Source organism: Anabrus simplex, chromosome 1, assembly GCF_040414725.1.
Source record: "Anabrus simplex isolate iqAnaSimp1 chromosome 1, ASM4041472v1, whole genome shotgun sequence".
Taxonomy (NCBI): Eukaryota; Metazoa; Arthropoda; class Insecta; order Orthoptera; family Tettigoniidae; genus Anabrus; species Anabrus simplex.
In genome coordinates, this window is record NC_090265.1 from 360,998,734 (window position 1) to 361,020,657 (window position 21,924).

At 38.4% G+C, this 21,924-nt stretch overlaps 1 protein-coding gene across 1 annotated transcript in view; it reads left to right on the forward strand.

Moving 5' to 3' along the window:
- LOC136856797 (protein bric-a-brac 2) overlaps positions 1-10,509 on the forward strand; it is a 673,104-nt gene extending 662,595 nt beyond the window's left edge. The window contains exon 10 of the mRNA XM_068224964.1: positions 341-10,509. Coding sequence (XP_068081065.1) covers positions 341-591 — 251 coding nt within the window. The 3' untranslated portion in view covers positions 592-10,509. The remainder of the gene's footprint in view (positions 1-340) is intronic.
- The last annotated feature ends 11,415 nt before the right edge of the window (positions 10,510-21,924 follow it).

Here is a 21,924-nt window from a genome sequence, read left to right on the forward strand (position 1 = left end):
TCTTCCTCTCTTGAACTCATATTTGTAACTGATGTAGTGAGAATTGTGTTCCCACCAAATTTTTATCGCCCAGATCACGCCGATTTATCGCCCAGTGTCATGAACCTTCCTAGCAATATATCGTCGCAATATATTCCTTACTATATATCACTTATCTTATATCGCCGTAGTGTGAACGGCACCTTAGAGAATTAAAAATGACTTACTAGTTGTACAACCACATTGATATATTTGGCCAGTATTAGGTCTACTTGATTTGTGTGTCTTTTGAGGATGGTGAATAATGGAGTACTGTGACTAGTGGAGAACTCTCTTTAATATTACTTCTCTTAATTTTCAGATTCTGATCAAGTGGACTATGGCAGTAATAATGGACTGGAATCAAATGTAACTGGTGACAGGACTGGCAGTGATACAAAACCTCAAGCTTTCAAATATGAAAGTGGCACCAATCGAGACACCCCCTTATCATCAGCCCCTGATATTCCCAGTGTTGCTTATCCAGAAGTTGTCATGAATCCGTCTAGCAGTTCTGGGACTGGTGGTAGCAGTGGAGAGAATCTCGGTGACAGTATGATTGCCAGCATGTGAGGGATTTTACTGTCCCATCTTGTGAAATATAGTCTGGAATGAAGCAGGTTGGGCTAATATGCCTTCTGCAACCTTTTAAAATTGTAGCAAACCACCTATAGAAACCAGCCTATATTGTGTATTGGAACTGAGGAAAAGGTTACACTTGATACAATGGGCTTTATAATATAATAGATATTATCTATGCAAAATCTGTTCTTTTCATGGAAATTGCATTGTTATATTTATTTGATTTGCACCCATTAAGACTGAGCTATGTTAAAACCAAATCGAATATAAGTTGTTCAGAGATATTTAACATATTCATGATATTGATTAATTGTTCAATTGTAATCAACCAGTCATGAAAGAAATCTGTTTATACATGCATTGGGCAATGAATTTGTTCCTAATGTTTTCCACCAATCAGTTTGTGTGTCCAGAAGTTTACATATGCAAACATGCAACAGTTCCTTGCCTTATGCAGTTTTTTTTAATAACAGTTTAGGAAATTATTTTTTAAGATTTTATTTTTGTGCTGTGCTTATTATTTTGGAGTTTTATAATTTTGGACATGAAATTTTTCATGGTGCCATAGGTACAAACTATGCCTGAGGTTGTATATATTTAGCTAAGCTTGCGTTATATTGAGAGGTGTCATATTTACATTACAGTATGTCTAAAGACTGACATGTTCCCAAAGATCTGAATCCAGCAGATATTTCATAATCCTTGACAGTTGCATTTTTGCCAATTGTGGCTTGGGGGCTGATGATCTACATACATTACCTTGGCAAATTACTTTGTTAAGATGGACTTACTCTTGTTAAACCTAAATCAACCAATTAAGATTTCAAGTCGGCATCACTTCATGGTATCCATTTAAAATTTTAATTTTATTTATACATTTGCTTTCATCACTCACTTTGCTCCTGGTTAAATTTGCTTGCAACAAGTTCTGTGAATGTCTCCTCTGCTTACTCTTTAGTTCCCTCTAACACTAGATGATTTAAACTTAATAGAACATTGTATCATCAATTGCAATCATTCATCCTCCACCTTTTGCAACTAATTTTTAATGGAATGCTAAATGGCTAAATTTTATATATTCTCATGTCAAGAACATATACGTACAAGCCACAGTTCAAATATTACATTATTTGCTACCATACCTTGGCTACTTTCAGTGCATTTGCTGTAAAGTAATGGTCTTCTTGAGTACAGGAGGCTGGACAAAGTTTGGCATTGCAGGAGATGTTGTACAGTCTGGACTTCTCCACATTCACACTGAATATCATTCTTACCAGATTAGCCCCACCTGGCTAAATTAACCTTTGATCTGATCACTCCAGATCTCAATCTATTCAGGGAGTTCCAAGTCAGCCATTCCTTGTCTTGGCCAGGAGGCAAAGTTTCCAAAATTCTTCTCCAACTCGTGGGAAGGTGGGTTGTAGTCTTCCATAGTTGTAGCCTAGCTTTTTCGGCAGTTGTTCTAAGTTCCTTTGATGTTCTAAGGAAGCTCTTCCTTGATTTCAATCATCGCAGATGTGGTTTGTACTCATGCATCACTTTCCGTATATTTTAATTTTATAAAACTAGAACCGTTTCTTCTCATTGTATACAATATTACCTGTAATGGAGTTCAAATCATTTTCAGAAGGTGCAAATTTCCTGTTTATGATGTTTTATATTTGTCATAGTAATTGACAATCAGAAAATTTGTGTCTTAATTGCAGCCCACAGATCAAAACATGTTATCATTGAAAAATTATCATTTTGTATGATTGACTGCTATTTGACAAGCTGACTGCCACAAAGATTTTCAGTACTTACCAATAACTAGAGAAACTGCTTTCTAGATTAATTGTATAGTTCCTGACTCGAAAAGTGATCGGCTGACCAAAGGGGAGGAACACATGAGGTTTATCTTATTCTTGCATCATCAATCCTTAGTTTAATTTATGGACAACGCAAGCAGTTCTCCACTGTTCTATTTTCTTCGGGTAGTCTCAGAGTGTTGTAGGAGTGGCAACAGATATCCCTCATGACCTAACGGATGTACTGCAACCTTGGTCTTCCTCTGGTATTCCCTCCACAGCCTCTTCAAGAATTGTCTTCAGCATTCCTTCGTGCCTGATCCTTTTTCTTGTAAATTAGGTTCCATAGGTACTGCTTCGCCAATTCAACCCTCTGCGGTACCTGTTTGTTCGTCCCTTTGCCCACCCCGGAAATTCTGATCATCCTCAGATATTACCACGTTTCAATTTTCAACAAATTTATTTTGAGGTGCTTGTCTATGCTGCTCGGTGGTGGAAGTTACAGTCACTGCCTTAGTGCCCATGTACTACCCAGCTAACTCCTACCATCTGCCATCTCTCGGATGGTTAGGTAATTATTACCAACTGTAAATTCTTGCTAAAGTGTCGGGCATGTGTGATAAGATTTAGAAGACCTAGGATATAATAAATATGTATTTCACTGCTGTCACATTCCACTCTTCTATTTGTAATGGCTGCTCTTTTATGGGCTGACATTGAAGCATAGTTGTGCAAAAGCAATGTACGTGATTCGGAAAGCTCACGTAGAAGCAATTTTCTTTGTGACTAAAGTATGATCATTTACGTGATAGTAATGAGGTGACTGTAGACCACAACCAAACATTAATTCGTTACTGCCATATACTTTGCCCGGTGTTTTCTTTTACCGGTGATTTAAAAAAAACCCCTGTTCACAATCTACCTCTTGGTTCTAAAGAACCAACATATTTTGAATTTATGATAAGCTGCGTTAAACTGTATGAAAACATGGTGAATTACACTAACCTCTATGTTGAGTATAAGCAGAATGAGCTGAATGTCTGTAATTGCGAATGTCCTGAATTAAGCTGAATGGTTCGACACAATACCTGATGAAATCAAAGCTTATTTGGAGACTAGGGTTTTGAGAGTAATTCTTAAGATACAGTGGATCCTCGAATTTCCATTTTTCAAGGGACCCTGGGGAGAAAACTTACGTTACAGGAAAATGGAAAATCCTAGAACAAATTTAAACCATCAACAATTCGGCTTAACATCACAATAATGGAATATGTATAATTATAATCTTGCAAACACTCCTAAACCAAACCACAGCCCTAATGGGTCTTGGCCTACCTAGCGACCACTGCTCAGCCTGAAAGCCTGCAGATTACGAGGTGACGCATGGTCAGTGCCACGAATCTTCTTAGCCGTGATTCCTGGTTCTCTGGACTGGGGTCGCCATCTCACCGTTCAGTAGCTCCTAAGTTAATGGTGATCACGTAGGCTGAGTGGATCTAGAAACAGCCCTCATATCCATGTAAAAATGCCTGGCCTGGTGCCGGGAATCAAACCTGAGGCTTATGGGTGAGAGGCAGGCGAGCTAGACTGCGGATCAAGTTTTACCGGGGAAATTTCCTGTGAAAACCTTTTTCAGGTCAGCAACTTTGAGCAGCCAAGCCCATCGAAAAATATCTAAATAACACCAAGCCAAACAACAATCAATCACTTCTTCTTTTCTAGCTTATTTCAATCCACTGCTGGATATAGGCCTCTTCCATATGCTTCCATCGTCTTCGGTCTTGAGCCACTTGGAACGAATGTGTTCCAGCCAACCAGCTTTTTCATCGAGCCATCTCTTCTGGGGTCTTTTATTGCCTCTCTCGTGTTCCTATAGTCTCCAGTGAACAATCCTACAGGTCTACCTGTTGTAGTCTTGTCGAGCTATGTGTCCTACCCATTGCCATTTTAGTTGTGCTACTGTCTCTAGGATGTCTGTTACATTCGTTCTTCTCCTGATGTCCTCTGAACGGATCTTACCCTAAGGCTGATCCCTAGCATCTGTCGCTCCATGGCTCATTGTGTTCGCTGAAGCTTGCAAGCACTTTCCTTTGTCAGTCATCATTTCCAGACCGTAAGTAGTAACTGGCAGCACACACGTATTATAAACCCTGGTCTTCAGGTTAATTGGAACATCCTTGTTGGTCAGGATGAATCTTAGTTTTTGGAATGCTATCCAACTCATACCTGTTCTGCGAAGAATTTCTGCATGTTGGTTGTCTTCAGAGATTTTCTCGGTAGTGCAGTAGGCAGCGCGTAAGTCTCGTAATCAATCACATGTAGCTTTTAATGATCTAATCTAATAAAATAGAGCACATCCTATATAAGTGCCCAACATGATGGTGAAATTCCTTCTTTTATAATCATTCATTTGTAATTTGGTTACCTGTATAGCCTACTGTTTGTAGCAAATTTCTAGATGTTTTGTAAATTATTTATTTTATTTAGCGTATGACATTAAAAATAAAAACACACAATCGCAAATTAAATACAGTAGAAGTCCGTTATAGCGAGAATTCATAACGGCGAAAAATTTACTCACTATATCGGATTGTCGTTATATTCGATTTTTGTAAAAGTCGGGAAAACCGCCATAAACATTAAAATCAGTATGAAATAGCAATCAGTTTGTACAAAACTTGCGTTTTCGCGGATAATATCCACACTACGGCTTACTTGTGTGTTTTACGAAATCTGATACTATGTGAAAGCGTGTGTTTAATTTCATTCTGAAAAATATATATCCCCACATTTCTCCAAATCCAAGACGACCCCCACTTTTTCCTTTAAAATTTTTTAATCAGGCTTAAAAAGTGCTTTGTAAAATCATATGAATGTCTTTTTGATACAGTACGCGTTTTAGACTATTTGTAGACGCCAAGCATTCACTTCAGTTATGCCGTATTTTTTTTTGCAGCCGTACAATTATGCTTTATTTCAGCGGTTTTAATAACCATTAAAATAAAATTGTCACAATATTGAAGGGAACTCGTTGAAAGTTTGCCGGCAGTACACATTCCACGCGTCTCTACAATATGAAGATCCATCAGGAAAATGTTCTTGCTTACTATAAAACAGTTACTTTCACTCAGGCGCTACACGCACGTCTTGCTTACCGGATTCGGTCAACTTCAGCGGCTAGCGATGTACAAATAGGTCTTAACCGCGGTATGGCAATTCTGTCCGTGCATTTTTGTGCACGTACCTCACAATTTCATCTTCAACTTCTTTAAAGCGTCCTTGTTGCGGGCCACTGAATGCATTTTTTGTGCAGTACGCATTTTTTAGCTATCCTTGTCTTCACGGCAACGCCGAATATTGGCTTTAGTTAGGCCTATGCCATATTTTCTTGCGACTGCACAATTATTATACATTTCCGAGTGTTTAATAGCCCTTAACTTAAAATTGGCATCATAACATCGACGAGAACCCATTGAAAATTTGCCGGTAATACCTGTTCCACGTATCTTTACAATACGACGATTCATCACGAAAATATTCCTGCTGTCTAAGCGTCAGGTACAGCAGACACGTTATAACTCTGCTACTGAGTAGCCGTGGCCTTTCTAAGAATTCAAAATCTCGCATGTTTTGATGCCATTCTGCAGTTTTGAGAAACTTTTTTGTGGAGGATTATAGAAAGTCATTCTCTTCACTATTTCGTTACACAAAGGCACTGTACAACTGTTCGCCGCGGCTAGCGATGTATGATAAAGAGGCGGTCGTTTATTGTCAACGAGTTTTGTGTGTGTGCGGGGGAAGGGGGTGAAAAAACAGCGTGGTTACTGCGGTACCATAGTTGCCAGTGGTGTTCATTACTATCAGGCCACGAATGCAAAGCGACCCTTGATTTTTCACATGAGATTCTGAGAAAAAAAGTCGTCTTGGATTTGGAGAAATGATAACCTACTCACTAAAAATTAACCGAAATTCAACTAGACGCGAAGAAATATAAACTTTTCTCTGAAATCAGTGATGTACTCTGTTATATCTTGTGGTGTATCACATTCTTACTTAATTTCAGTATACGGTATACCATTAAAATTAAGAGATCGTTTACTTCAGCCTTTATTTTTAACAAGTTAACAACTGCTATCAGCCGCGTTATTTACGCATTTATTACGAAAACGTGTTATCCTCTTGCATTTCGAATTTTCTTTAGAGAACAGCAGTCGACGGGTGTTACTAATAGACTCCAATATCGCCTTAGAATGTTGACGAGAGAGCTCGCAAATGCACATAGAGCGAAAATGATACCGTACTGAAGATGATCGATCACATTTTGTGGCAAACGTTTCAGTTTTGTTATTCAAATAGCGTCATCAATCCTAACTTACCTCTGTATGTATGATGAAAACATACTTCAAGCGCCAGTAGAGAAACCATAACCTCGCTATAAATTTAACGGGCGCGAGAAAATATAAACTAACCTTGTAATCAACGATGCACTCTGCCATATCTTGAGGTGTAGGCCTATCTCATTCTTACGTAATTGCGGTATTTAGCATTAAAATTAAGCTTTACAATGGCGAAAAATGAGGGTATCCTATTCAATACATCATATATTCCGTCATTAGACGGAGCAAACAAATTCAGACATGTTTCGGCTTGCTTGAGCCATCTTCAGTGAAAAAAATTAGGGGGTTGGAATAATTTATATAATATAAGTTGAAAAAATGCTGAAAAATATAATGAAAGAGTAAACAAAAAAACAAAAGAGAGCTTAGACGGAAAACAAAATTAGCACAAAAATACACTATTTACATCAATATGCAGAGCAAAAAACTTACTGCGACAAAATTTAGTGAAGCAGGTGTTGATTTGAAATAATAATTGATACTAAAAACTGCGTTAACCTAAGAAACAAGGGAATGAGAAAACAAATGATGCAGATGGAAACAAATAATAGTAGCGCATGGTGAGGTTGTGGACCTCATAGTTTACAAATTATTGGCTTTAAAAATGACAAAACAGTTTGAAATTGCTGTCAGAATCATCCTAGTGGAAACCCATCACAACAAATTGGTCAGGAGGAGAGCGGGAGCAAACATTTTTGAGAGAAACCAAGCCTGAATTAACCTGCAGGTGAAAAGCCTGTGACAAGGAGAAAAAACAACATGAAATTTAAGGCTTTAGAAATGGCAGCATTCTCAATATCTTCTCAATCTAACGGTCCCTTTCTTCATTATTGTTTCATAATGTTGGCTGGTGTTTTTGCCTTATTATAGAGGGGTCGGAAGGGCCGCATATAAAAATATGAGAAGCTGTGTTAGGTAGAAGACAGATGCATAGTAAATTGTAGTAATCTAGTGGAAACCTTCAATGAAGTTCTAATGGTGTGCAGTTGGTGGTTGTCCTCTCTAGTGGCCTGGCTTTCTCAAAGTAACGGTCTTGTTCGCGTGATCAAGTCTATTGTTGGTTCGGCTGTGTTTGCTAGGATGGAAGGAGCGGAGGGGGAAGGGGAGGTGCAGGGCTTAACATTATGAAACAATAATGAAGAAAGGGACCGCTAGATTGAGAAGATATTGGGAATGCTGCTATTTCTAAAGCCTTAAATTTCATGTTGTTTTTTCTCCTTGTCAGAGGCTTTTCACCTGCAGGTTAATTCAGGCTTGGTTTCTCTCAAAAATGTTTGCTCCCGCTCTCCTCCTGACCAATTTGTTGTGATGGGTTTCCACTAGGATGATTCTGACAGCAATTTCAAACTGTTTTGTCATTTTTAAAGCCAATAATTTGTAAACTATGAGGTCCACAACCTCACCATGCGCTACTATTATTTGTTTCCATCTGCATCATTTGTTTTCTCATTCCCTTGTTTCTTAGGTTAACGCAGTTTTTAGTATCAATTATTATTTCAAATCAACACCTGCTTCACTGAATTTTGTCGCATTAAGTTTTTTGCTCTGCATATTGATGTAAATAGTGTATATTTGTGCTAATTTTGTTTTCCGTCTAAGCTCTCTTTTGTTTTTTTTGTTTACTCTTTCATTATGTTTTTTAGCATTTTTTCAACTTATATTATGTAAATTATTCCAACCTCCTAATTGTTTTCACTGAAGATGGCTCAAGCGAGCCGAAACATGTCTGAATTTGTTTGCTCCGTCTAATGACGGAATATATGATGTATTGAATAGGAGGATACCCTCATTTTTCGCCATTGTAAAGTGAAAACCGTCAATACGGAATGATTCTAATATCTTGTAATTAAAATTAAGCGATCGTTCATTCAGCGTTTATCTTTAACGAGTTAACAACGGTTATCGGACACGTTATTTACGCATTTATTACGAAAACATTTTCTCTTCTTTTATTTTCCTTGCGGAAGAACAGTCGATGGGTATTACTAATAGACTCCGACATTGCCTTCGAATGTCGACGAGAGAGCTCAGACTCCGACATTGCCTTCGAATGTCGACGAGAGAGCTCGCTGGTGGGCATAGCGAGAAACCGATACGGTACCGAAGATGATCGATCGCATGCAGTATGACTGCGTGCATAAATATCGGCAACGCAAAAATCGAGCGTGCAAAATCGCTCGTAATAAAGGATGCGTTAGCGATTGGGCTCTCGCTGTAATCGAAGGATAATACACAGTTTAATATAGGAATTTTGAAGGGACGGACAAAAGTTGCCGCTATAGCGGGGTTCTCGTTATGACGTACTCGCTATAGCGGACTTCTACTGTATACAATGCACAATGTAGGTTACAATTTCACCATCAAGCTCTGCAAGTAGTCTATACAAGAATGATTTGGGTCAAGAAAGTCTTTTGGGCTACCCTGATAAGCACTGGGCGGGGCACTGTTCCACTATATGACGAACTGTTTGCTTAGGGGCACCGCAGCTACATAAATTGGGCCTACAGACTTTTGAAGGTTAAATTGAACTCCTAGAATTTTGATTCTCAAAAGTTCTCAAATGCATTATATTCAATTCAATAATTTTTGTCTTTTTAAAAATTACAAATCTATGTTGTCTTCAGGATAACATCGTATTGCTACTACTTTGAGAGATTAGTTCACTAAGCAACCTCAGTGTTCAGGCTTTTTATTTCCTCCTGTTGCTGAAATTCAGATTTTTAAAATGCACGTGCACGTTGTGCGCTTTTGGCTATGAGGAGTGAAAGTGCATTTACTGTTATTTTGACTAGTATTGGCCAGTGTCATGTTGTAGGCTGCTAATTTGCTTATGATTTTAAATGACTGAAAGTTAGTTTTTATGATTGAGAACCCAAAATATTTCTTAGTATCTAGGAGTCTTCAATGAATAGATGATGAATTAAGACTTAATTTTTACTTCCCTTCATGAATTTTCTTTTTTTCATTTTAACATTTTTAGTTAGATTTTAACAAGCCCATCCATCAGAATTGTCTATCTTTCAACAAAATGTTCATTAGTTTGAGTCAATGATTGTTAGAGGGAGGGCATGAATAGAGGCTTTTCTTCAAGGTAACCATGGTTCAAATTCCATTTTATACGAAGAGTGTTTCAGATAAAAAGGTTACATTCTTATGGTTTGGATCCCACATAAAAATTGGTAGTCCATGGATATGATTGTGATATGTGTTTGGGTGAATCTACAGGTTAGATTTCCTTCTTTGATTCTTATCATTGAGGTTTTACATTATACGTTCAGATTGTTCGTGTGACACCCTCTAAGAATGAAAATGAAAGCTTCTGTTTCTTTTTGGTAGAAATAGTCTGTTGCAAAATTAAGTTCGCTAATTCCTGCCTCCTTTATGACAAGAAGTTTATGTGGATTCAGTTATCCTGTTTCTATAATATTATTTGAATTCTCACTCTCTCCTAGAGAAGTAGATTTTATAAACTCAAAATTGTCTCCTGTCCAACTTGTTCTCCTCTACCCAGAAACATATAGCGCAGCCAATGCTGTTTTGTTGGACAGGATTTTCTGTGTGACAAAAAAGTCAAAATCTTTTTTTAAAATTTTTTTTTTAAAGGCTTCATAATGTGAATCTTTCTAGAATGTTAATACTTTTAGAAATATGTTGTCATATTGTACTAGTTTATAGCAATAAGTGTATAATTATTTTATAGGTACTCATTAAAAATATGAACAGTTTGTAAATATTGTTTTTATTATATTTCAATACCTTGTTCCTTTCCCACCTTTGTGTTTCTTCATTTCTAAAAACATGTTATTAGCAGATGTATAGTGTTATTAAAACAATGTGCGTGTTCTAACAGCTCTCAGCGTGGTGGTAGGGGGTGGCAGTTACTATGGCAACCAGTACACGCCTCCCGTTTCAGCCAATCCCAGCTCGACATGCACTCTCCCTTTTCCTACCCCCGCTGTCTTACAGCTTCGAGAGGCGGTTGGTCCGAGTTCCACATTGCCAATATAGTATACCGTAGCACATGTGGCTGGGCTAACAATGTCTACTTTGAGTGATATCATCTGTATAGTGTGTTTTTGAAATCAGCTAAATATTATAGTGCTATTGTGTTCGTGTTAATAAGTGTATCGTTATCGAGGCTGGCGTTCTAGTGTAGTGTAAATTTTAGTATTGTGTAGTATAGTGTCATTTTAACACCATCTCATTTACTGAACTCAAAATGTTGCAACCCGTTCAGAGCGCCACTAAACTACAACGAGGGTGACCTAGAATTCATTCACCTAGAAAAAAAGGCAAGGGTAATGGGGAGGCATGGCTTCGCTATTCGTGGTCAAGCTCGCGATATGGTATGTGCCTTACGGGAATATTTTGAGGCTGAAAGGGGAAATGGAGGCCCACTGATAGACGTTAACAAAGTTGTAGGAAGAACAGCAGCAGCTTTAAAAATTTCTCAAGGTACAGTAATTAGAATAGGGAAAGAAAAAGAAAAGGAGCCTTGGGAAGAAGGTGAAGGGGAGAGAGATGGAGTGGATGTACCTGGACCATCACATGACGGGTTATCAACACCGGGCAAAACCCGGCACTATGACAAACGTGTGACCAGTATGGATGGTTTCCAGGAAGGAGCAATTCGACGGCATATATAGTATATGCCTATTACAAGAGAAAGGAACGCCCAGCACTACGGAAACTACATACGAGTCTGAGACGATAAATTGTTTTTTGGTAGTGCGTCTTCCCTTCGAATCTCCCTTCATAAGGTAGGATTTCATTTTGGAAAATACTCAGACCGAACTGTGTGGATGGAGAGACGTGATATCGTAGCTTGGCGCTGTCGCTACTTGAGGGCTGTTAGGAATGCAGATTAAGAAAGCATTTTGTGGCTTGATGAAACATTTGTACACGCTGGCCAGACCTTAACCAAGGGGTGGTCAGACAGAACACCAGAAGGCACAATGAAAGCCCCGTTAGGAAAGGGAGGTAGGATCATTGTCCTGCATGCTGGCACTGCACGAGGATTCATTCCAAATTGTTTCCTCATGTTCCGGTCGTGAAAAACAGGGGACTACCACGAAGAAATGAATGCTGCTTCCTTCACGGCATGGTTTGAAAATTTCCTCCTTAATAACATTCCTCCCAAGTCCACCATTGTTATGGATAATGCTCCATACCATTCTGTAATAGCGGACAGAGCCCCAACAATGCAGACGAGAAAAACTGACGTGCTGGCTTGGGTAGAAAAAATGTCCTGCCTCGGAACACAGATATTACCATTGAACCTTGTACTACAAAGTCAGAGCTAATGGAGCTTGTGACAGCTTACAAACGGAAACCCGTTTATGTCATCGATGAGATAGCAGAAATGAATGACCACCAGGTGATCAGGCTGCCTCCTTACCATGCCCATTTGAACCCCATAGAAAATATTTGGTCACAAGTGAAGGGTTACATAGCTGAGAACAACAAGAGGCTCACCATCACTGAAATAGAGAGACTGGCCAGAGAGGGTATTGAGAATGTCACTGCAGAAAAATGGGCCTCTGTGGTGAAACAGACATGGGGACTGATGCAGAAGCAGTGGAAAAAGGAAGGAGTTTTGGAACACTGTGGAAGAAATGATCATCTCCCTCGGTTCCAGCTCCAGCTGCGCAGGTGAAGAAAGCGATTCCTCCCTGAGAGTTGCTCCACTCACACCGTGAAGGTGAGTAATTTTCTACTGTGATGAACTTCTCCAAAGTGCATTTTAAAGCTGAGTAACCAGTACGGGAGTCTGCTTTCTGATAATCAGTATCATATGCATAAAATGTAATTTTGGATTTTTCTTAAATTGGTAATGCAAGTTTTCCAGTTTTAGCATGAAGTTGACAAAATTGCCTTGAAAAGCTAATGTTTGAATTGAAGTATAAGAGGTGTTTCCAGCACCCTTCAAAATTTTGATAATGATTATTTTTTGTCTCTGAAAATAATTGTAAATTCTTTTTCTTCTTCTGTGCTTTCTTCTCATTAAGGTGGATGGACTTCGAATTTTAGACAAGGCATGCGAGATTTTAGAAATTAGGAATCGTGATCTATGGTTAGAATATATACTAGTTTTTTTCGTTTTGCTTCGGATTTCAATAAAGGTCCCATGACTAATGATGGCAAGTTTAAAGGCACTTGAAACGACAAGACTGACTTTTACCTCACACAACTCTAATTTCAATTATAGCTGGCATCTTGAATTGTGCCGTTGCCTATGACGGTCCGAACGATTTCTCCTCTTTGTACAAAAATCTCTTAGATATTTTTCTCACCCTCACCCGGATTTGAACCCAGAATGTTGAGCAGGCCTGTCAAAATGCCATTTGATACTGAAATCTACCTAAAATTAAAATAAATCTTCTGGAGATAGACTGATTAAAGCCTATGAGGAGTTTGTCTTACGATATTTGAGCTAATAAAATTACTGCTGAGCAACGTTGGAATAATAGCAACGATATTTAACGTTTCTCTAACTCTTTCATGATCGCCGTTAATGGATATTATTTTCCGCAGAGCATAGCGCAGAACGAGAGATGTTAACTGATGTAGCAACTCCTGCCGGATCATCTGGCAACACAGCACTCCCACTCCTTTGTTCGGCGCCACATGCTGCGAACTGTCAGAACGCGCACATTGTTTTAATAGAACTATAGAAGGAGCTGCACATGAAACACTGATGTATTCAACCGTAGAAAATGAAAATCTACTCCAACATGTTAAAATATCCTATTTTATAGAATTATGGACAGTTGATGTACTAGTCTTGTTTTGTAAGAAGAGGGAATAAGTTATATGTATCTTTTGAGGAGACTTTAATATATAAGTAAGTGTATGTGAAATGTAGTTTGGGTTGAGGCTAATGGGAAGGTAACTTTATTTGGAGTGGAAAAATTCCAGTACTATTCATTAGCGTGACTAATTTGATTCTGAAGTTAAAAATAACATTCAGTGTTGCCAATTTTACTGATCCTTTTTAACCATCTACTGATATACTGTTGAAAAATAGAATTCTACAGCTTTTTGAGTTCTCATAGCTTTCAGAAAGATCATTCCAAAAAAAAAAAAAAAAATAAAGTGAGAACAGTAATCAGCCATGTCAGAGTTGAAATAAAAACCTATACCTTCACTGAAACCCTCGAGCTTATTCACCCTGGCTACATTCTTGCCTATTCATTGACCCTCAAATATAGGACAAGGGCCTATGTAACAAGTTCTGATCATGACTCATCCTACCTTGCTTTGCTACATGTGAAAGATGGTGTTCATAACTATGGAAGGTTGTTTCGGTTTATTTGATGTCTACCTCACTCCAGTGCTCCAGTGGAGCGAGTGTTTTCATCAGTCAAAAGCAAAAACAAGAATGGGACTATCTACAGAGATGATCATGGTCTGTTACAGAGTAAGAGAATTGTGGTAAAATTCCAGTGCTATTCATTAACGTGACTAATTCGAGTTTGAAGAAAATTAAAAATGATAATGCCGGGCCGAGTGGCTAAGGCGGCGCTAGCCTTCTGACCCCAACTTGGCAGGTTCGATCCTGGCTCAGTCCGGTAGTATTTGAAGGTGCTCAAATACGTCAGGCTCGTGTTGGTAGATTTACTGGCATGTAAAAGAACTCCTGTGGGACTAAATTCCGGTAACTGAGTCTCCGAAAACCATAAAAGTAGTTGGTGGGACATTAAGCAAATGCCATTATAAAAATGATAATGACTGAAGAAGACTATGGGCCATGATTAATAACTGTTTTTTATTCAGTATGTAGCTGTCATTTTTTATGTGTTAATCACCGATTCATCAGCAAGCAGTTAAATAGTTTGAAATCATTAAGTACCAGTTATGGATCTTCTGTAAATAGTAAGTTACTGTTTTTATTATCTGAAAATTCGACTGCAATGTACTTATTTTTCAGAATGGAATCTGCTTGTATAACTGGTTGGTTTACTTTACGGTAAAAAAAACTTCAATACTGAAGAAGGGTTATTTGTCATCTGAAATAATAATAAATCAATCAATCAATCAATCAATCAATACTGATCTGCATTTAGGGCAGTCGCCCAGGTGGCAGATTCCCTATCTGTTGCTTTCCTAGCCTTTTCCTAAATGATTTCAAAGAAATTGGAAATTTATTGAACATCTCCCTTGGTAAGTTATTCCAATCCCTAACTCCCCTTCCTATAAATGAATATTTGCCCCAGTTTGTCCTCTTGAATTCTAACTTTATCTTCATATTGTGATCTTTCCTACTTTTATAAACGCCATTCAAACTTATTCGTCTACTAACGTCATTCCACGCCATCTCTCGGCTGACAGCTCGGAACATACCACTTAGTCGAGCAGCTCTTCTTCTTTCTCTCAATTCTTCCCAACCCAAACATTGCAACATTTTTGTAACACTACTCTTTTGTCGGAAATCACCCAGAACAAATCGAGCTGCTTTTCTTTGGATTTTTTCCAGTTCTTGAATCAGGTAATCTTGGTGAGGGTCCCATACACTGGAACCATACTCTAGTTGGGGTCTTACCAGAGACTTATATGCACTCTCCTTTACATCCTTACTACAACCCCTAAACACCCTCATGACCATGTGCAGAGATCTGTACCCGTTATTTACAATCCCATTATGTGATTACCCCAATGAAAATCTTTCCTTATATTAACACCTAGATACTTACAATGATCCCCAAAAGGAACTTTCACCCCATCAACGCAGTAATTAAAACTGAGAGGACTTTTCGTATTTGTGAAACTCACAACTTGACTTTTAACCCCGTTTATCAACATACTATTGCCTGCTGTCCATCTCGCAACATTTTCGAGGTCACGTTGCAGTTGCTCACAATCTTGTAACTTATTTATCACTCTATAGAGAATAACATCATCCGCAAAAAGCCTTACCTCCGATTCCACTCCTTTACTCATATCATTTATATATATAAGAAAACATAAAGGTCCGATAATACTACCTTGAGGAATTCCCCTCTTAATTATTACAGGGTCAGATAAAGCTTCACCTACTCTAATTCTCTGAGATCTATTTTCTAGAAATATAGCAACCCATTCAGTCACTCTTTTGTCTAGTCCAATTGCACTCATTTTTGCCAGTAGTCTCCCATGATCCACCCTATCAAATGCCTTAGACAGGTCAATTGCGATACAGTCCATTTGACCTCCAGAATCCAATATATCTGCTATACCTTGCTGGAATCCTACAAGTTGAGCTTCAGTGGAATAACCTTCCCTAAAACCGAATTGCCTTCTATCGAACCAGTTATTAATTTCACAAACCTGTCTAATATAATCAGAAAGAATGCCTTCCCAAAGCTTACATACAATGCATGTCAAACTTACTGGCCTGTAATTTTCAGCTTTATGTCTATCACTCTTTCCTTTATACACAGGGGCTACTATAGCAACTCTCCATTCATCTGGTATAGCTCCTCCGACCAAACAATAATCAAATAAGTACTTCAGATATGGTACTATATCCCAACCCATTGTCTTTAGTATATCCCCAGAAATCTGATCAATTCCAGCTGCTTTTCTAGTTTTCAACTTTTGTACCTTATTATAAATGTCATTGTTATCATATGTAAATTTTATTACTTCTTTGGCCTTAGTCTCCTCCTCTATCTCGACATCATCCTTGTAACCAACAATCTTTACATACTGCTGACTGAATATTTCTGCCTTTTGAAGATCCTCACATACACACTCCCCTTGTTCATTAATTATTCCTGGAATGTCCTTCTTGGAACCTGTTTCTGCCTTTAAATACCTATACATACCCTTCCATTTTTCACTAAAATTTGTATGACTGCCAATTATGCTTGCCATCATGTTATCCTTAGCCGCTTTCTTTGCTAGACTCAATTTTCTAGTAAGTTCCTTCAATTCCTCCTTACTTCCACAGCCATTTCTAACTCTATTTCTTTCCAGTCTGCACCTCCTTCTTAGTCTCTTTATTTCTCTATTATAATAAGGTGGGTCTTTACCATTCCTTACCACCCTTAAAGGTACAAACCTGTTTTCGCATTCCTCAACAATTTCTTTAAACCCATCCCAGAGTCTGTTCACATTTTTTTACCGTTTTCCACCGATCATAGTTACTTTTTAGAAACTGCCTCATGCCTGCTTTATCAGCCATATGGTACTGCCTAACAGTCCTACTTTTAAGACCTTCCTTTCTATCACATTTTGAACTACGACAAAAACAGCTTCATGATCACTAATACCATATTACTTCAGTTTCCCTATAGAGCTCATCTGGTTTTATCAGCACAACATCCAAGATATTTTTCCCTCTGGTTGGTTCCATCACTTTCTGAATCAGCTGTCCTTCCCATATTAACTTATTTGCCATTTGTTGGTCATGCTTCCTGTCATTCCCATTTCCTTCCCAATTGACATCTGGCAAATTCAGATCTCCCGCTACAATCACATTTATTTCTACGTCGTTTCCCACATAGCTGACTATCCTATCAAATAATTCCGATGCTACCCTTTCCCGATCTGTACACTCCAAATATATCAAGTTGCCTATTATCTTTAGAAATGAGCCTTACACCTAGAATTTCATGTGTCTCATCTTTAATTTTTTCGTAGCTTACAAATTCTTCTTTCACCAGAATGAACACTCCCCCTCCCACCATTCCTATCCTATCTCTACGAAACACACTCCAGTGCCTTGAGAAAATTTCTGCATCCATTATATAATTTCTCAGCCATGATTCAACTCCTATTACAATATCTGGTAAATATATATCTATTAAATTACTTAATTCTATTCCTTTCTTTGCAATACTTCTACAGTTCAACACTAACAATTTTATGTCATCCCTACCTGATATCCAGTTCCCTGTTCCCTTATCACCGCTCCCTAGGCCATCCCGTTTCCATGAATGTACCTCCCTATTACCCTTCCAAACAAATTTCCTATCTTATACATACCACTGCAGTTTAAATGAAGGCCATCCGAGTGCAGATCCCTATGGAACTACTGTGGTGGTGATTGTTTTTGAAGAACTACAAAGCAACTATCCCTTCTTAACACTAGAAATAGGTCTGATTCTTTGAAGAATGCCTGTATCAGCAAAAGAAATGGATAGGCGTGAAATAGATAATCACTGCACATCACAAACCTAATACCATTGGAGTCAAATGAGAACAAGTTGGCTAAGAGGTCAGTCAGAAAGATAAAAATGAGGAGTCTGGCACAACTTAATGGAAGCAATGCCAGACTCGGCTAAGGATCCTATGATTGCCATTCTACAGTTCTAGTTGATAATGTTAGGGGTTCCTTTTTTAGTTACCTCTTACATCAAGCAGAGGCAATATGGGTATATTCTATGTTTACCACTCACAACTGGAACTGGAGAGATTCAGAGCCAGTAAATAAAGGTTGGTATATAAGAGGTTGCCCACAACATGGGTTTCTGCATACTGAAGGGTTTTGGCTATGCTTGGGTTATGACTTCATGGAGACACCTGCCTCGTTGAGGGATCCCACCTGCTGCCAGCCTCACTAAGAGTACGTGCAGTAACGTGCAAGTTTCTTTTGCAAGTTCTGTTTTTATAGTTTCATGGTGCTTTCTACGAGTTGGTGACTAGTACTGTGGTGAGTATCTGCTTTCTCTTTCCCATCGTATTTAGAGTTCAATTAGACTTGAAGTCTCGGGTTGCATATAAAACATGCCTGGTAATGTGGGGCAAGGTTGCTGTGTGCAGTAACAGCTGGGCGAAAACCAGGCAAGGTCCCGTCAAAAGTTGCACCAAATACTTCATTTTTCCAAAGAATGGGCTAAGAAATTGGTGGATCCAAAGATGTAGGCATGATGTAAGGTGGAATACAGATTCTTGCTGGGCGTTCTGAAAGTTTTTTCTGATAGAGATTTTGAATGGGATCTAAAGGGCGAGTTGTTAGAGCTTCTTTCCAGGTGTTTGCTTAACCCATTCCAGTCTGGGCTTTAATATCCCTAAGAAACAATCTGGACTGGGCATTTTAAAGTATTTTTAAAACATATCTGTACCTATAGGAGATATTTGCATGATTCTTTTTTCTTTGTGCTTGTTTGAGCATCTAGTTTTGAAAAACGCTGTTTGTATCATGTCAACTATCACTTGAGATTTTAAAATCTATATAGAAAATAAGTGTTCTGTCTGTACTGGTACATTGCTCAGAATTTTAAAAGGATGGCATTTACGTATCCGTCGTGTCCACCGTAACAAGGAAATGCACTTTTTAATTTTTTTGTAATTTTTGTCTGTATGTAGGCCTACACGCATCACGAGAAAACGGCTGAAGAGAATTTAATGAAAATCTGTATACAACGTCGGGGAATAAGTCACTACAATCTAGGCCATAAATAATTGTATTCACGCTGATTGTGAGTGAAATGGTAGTTTAGGGGAAGGCCTAAAATTTAATTTTCCAATGTTTTTAGTGGTCGTATCTTAATGAAAATCGGTATGCAAAGTCGGGGATTAAGTCGATGTAATATAGGCCATAAATAATTGTATCCACGCTGAGTGAAATGGTAGTTTAGGGGAAGAACTAAAATTTAATTTTCAAATATTTGACATTAGTGGTCGTATTGATAAATACTACATAACTAAAGTTATATAGTAGTAAATATCCGATCATTTATGTCATATATTGTTACTGTATCGACTATGATCACAGAGATATTCATGAATTTGGATTTTGTTACCAAATCCATATCAGCACCGAGTCACGAAAAAACGAGTAAACAGAATTTAATGAAAATCGGTATGTGAAGTCTGAGAATAAGGAACTACAGTCTACGCTGTAAGTAATTTTATAAGATGCCCTAATATCACAGAGTCGAAAGAAAACTAAATGTGAAGGCCTACAATATAGAAAGCTCATAAAATTGATCAACAATAACATTATATTGACCATTGTTTGTTATGATGTGCTTTGTGTCTTCTGTTGCCACTCATCTCCGATAGATAGGATTACTGCTGCATAGGGGAGGGTGGTCAACAATGAGACAGTGTACACAATGAGACAAGTCCTCTGGCCAGTGCCATATTTAGGTTAGCGGGTGCTGCTTTCTTGTGGAAGATGTACAAACAACTATAATTCTGTACTGCATAAATTATAAGGTTGGCTCCACTGGTTATTGAGTATTCCTTGCATGTGTGTTTTTATGGCGCAAAAGTTGTGATTTTGTTATGCAGTTGTGGTCTTCGTGTGCAGTAACTTCACGAAATTGTTGTTTTGTTGCTGTTGTGTCTGAAACTGTATGCTTCTCTCTTACTGTGAGTATATTTAGATTATTAGTTATTGTCAAAATAGTTGTTCTGTAAGAGAAATATTGTAGAGATGTCTGCTGGTACACAATGAGACACAGCTCCATTAATCACATTTGAGATGTCTCATTGTGTACCATAAATACACGATATTAGGTCATGCATTTTACGCTGTGGTTCGAATACAATTAATTGTAGTCCATTAATTCTTGAAGAGTAATGAGTATAAGATTTGTGTGAGTAGTGTGCGTACAGTTTTTTAATAAATCCCATATAGGTTATGAAATGTTACAGAATGGAACACTTCTATGCGAATTTTCTCTGTTTGTCTTTGGTTTATTTAGGACTTGTGCTGTTGTAGGTGCACACACACACACACACACCCTCCTTACACGCATTGTTTTTAAATTTTAGGTTCATCATGCCAAGGAAATCGACAAGGAAAACAGACAGGGGACTATTTAAAGACGAAGACATGCGAGCCGCAGTAAATGCAGTATTAATAGATAAACTATCCTTGCGTGAAGCTGGCTCACTTCACAAAATTAGTTTCCAAACATTATATAGATACGTGGCTGCAGAAAGAAAGATTGCAGGTTCATTTGCTCACAGATCTATGACACCTAAGTATGACGTAAGGAAAATTTTCACAACAGAGCAGGAAAAAGAATTAGCTGATTATATCATTACCTGTTCAAGGATGTGTTACGGAAAATCCACTAGAGATTTACGCAAGATAGCATATGAAATGGCAACTACAAACTCAATTACCGTTCCTACAACTTGGACTGAAAGACAGAGAGCTGGAGTGGATTGGTTATGTAGATTCCTAAAAAGAAATCCGAATGTCAGCATCAGACAGCCCGAGAGCTGCAGTATATCCAGAGCCACTGCATTCAATCCACACAACGTCAACATATTTTTTGACAATTATGAAGAGGCCCTGAGGCGTTCTCCAAATCTTGCTGATGGAAGCAGAACCTACAATTTGGATAAAACGGCTGTTACAACTGTCCATCAGCCGAAAAAAGTCATTGCAGAAAAGGGATCTAAGCAAGTAGGGAAGATTGTCAGTGGGGAACGTGGAACACTTGTCACTGTATGCTGCACGGTGAATGCAGCAGGAAATTCAATTCCTCCTGTTATGGTGTTTCCCAGGAAGAACTTCAAGCAACATATGGTTAATGGTGGAGTGCCAGGCACCTTAGGTCTTACCACCCCATCGGGTTGGATGACAGCAGAACTCTTCGCGAGTGTAATGATGCATTTCGTACAGCATTCCCGTTCTAGTAAGGATGATCCAACAATTCTCATCATGGACAATCATGAAAGTCACCTTTCTCTCCGAGCCCTTGATATTGCAAAAGATAACGGTGTTACCGTAGTTACACTCCCGCCTCATTGCAGCCACCGTATGCAGCCGTTAGATGTGTCTGTGTATTATCCTTTCAAAGCACAAATTAATTCAGCAATGGATTCATGGATGCTTCACCATCCAGGATGTCCTGTCACCATCTATGAGATAGCCTCCTTTGTCAAATTTGCTCACGAAAATGCCATGACACCTGCTAACATCCTCTCTGGTTTTCGAAAGACAGGCATATTCCCACTGAATAGATTTGTTTTCACAGAACAAGATTTTCTAATGAATTCGGCCATGGATCGACCCGACGCTAACCCTGGAAGTCCTTCTCAAGAAACAGCAGCATCTTCAACTCCTGAAACTAGTGCTGTGACAGCAGAAGAGTCTTTTAACGAATCACCAGCTTCTGAGAAGACGGAAAATGGATTTTTACTGAGTCCTAGCAATGCCTTAGGTTATCCAAGGGCTAAAGCAAGAACAAATC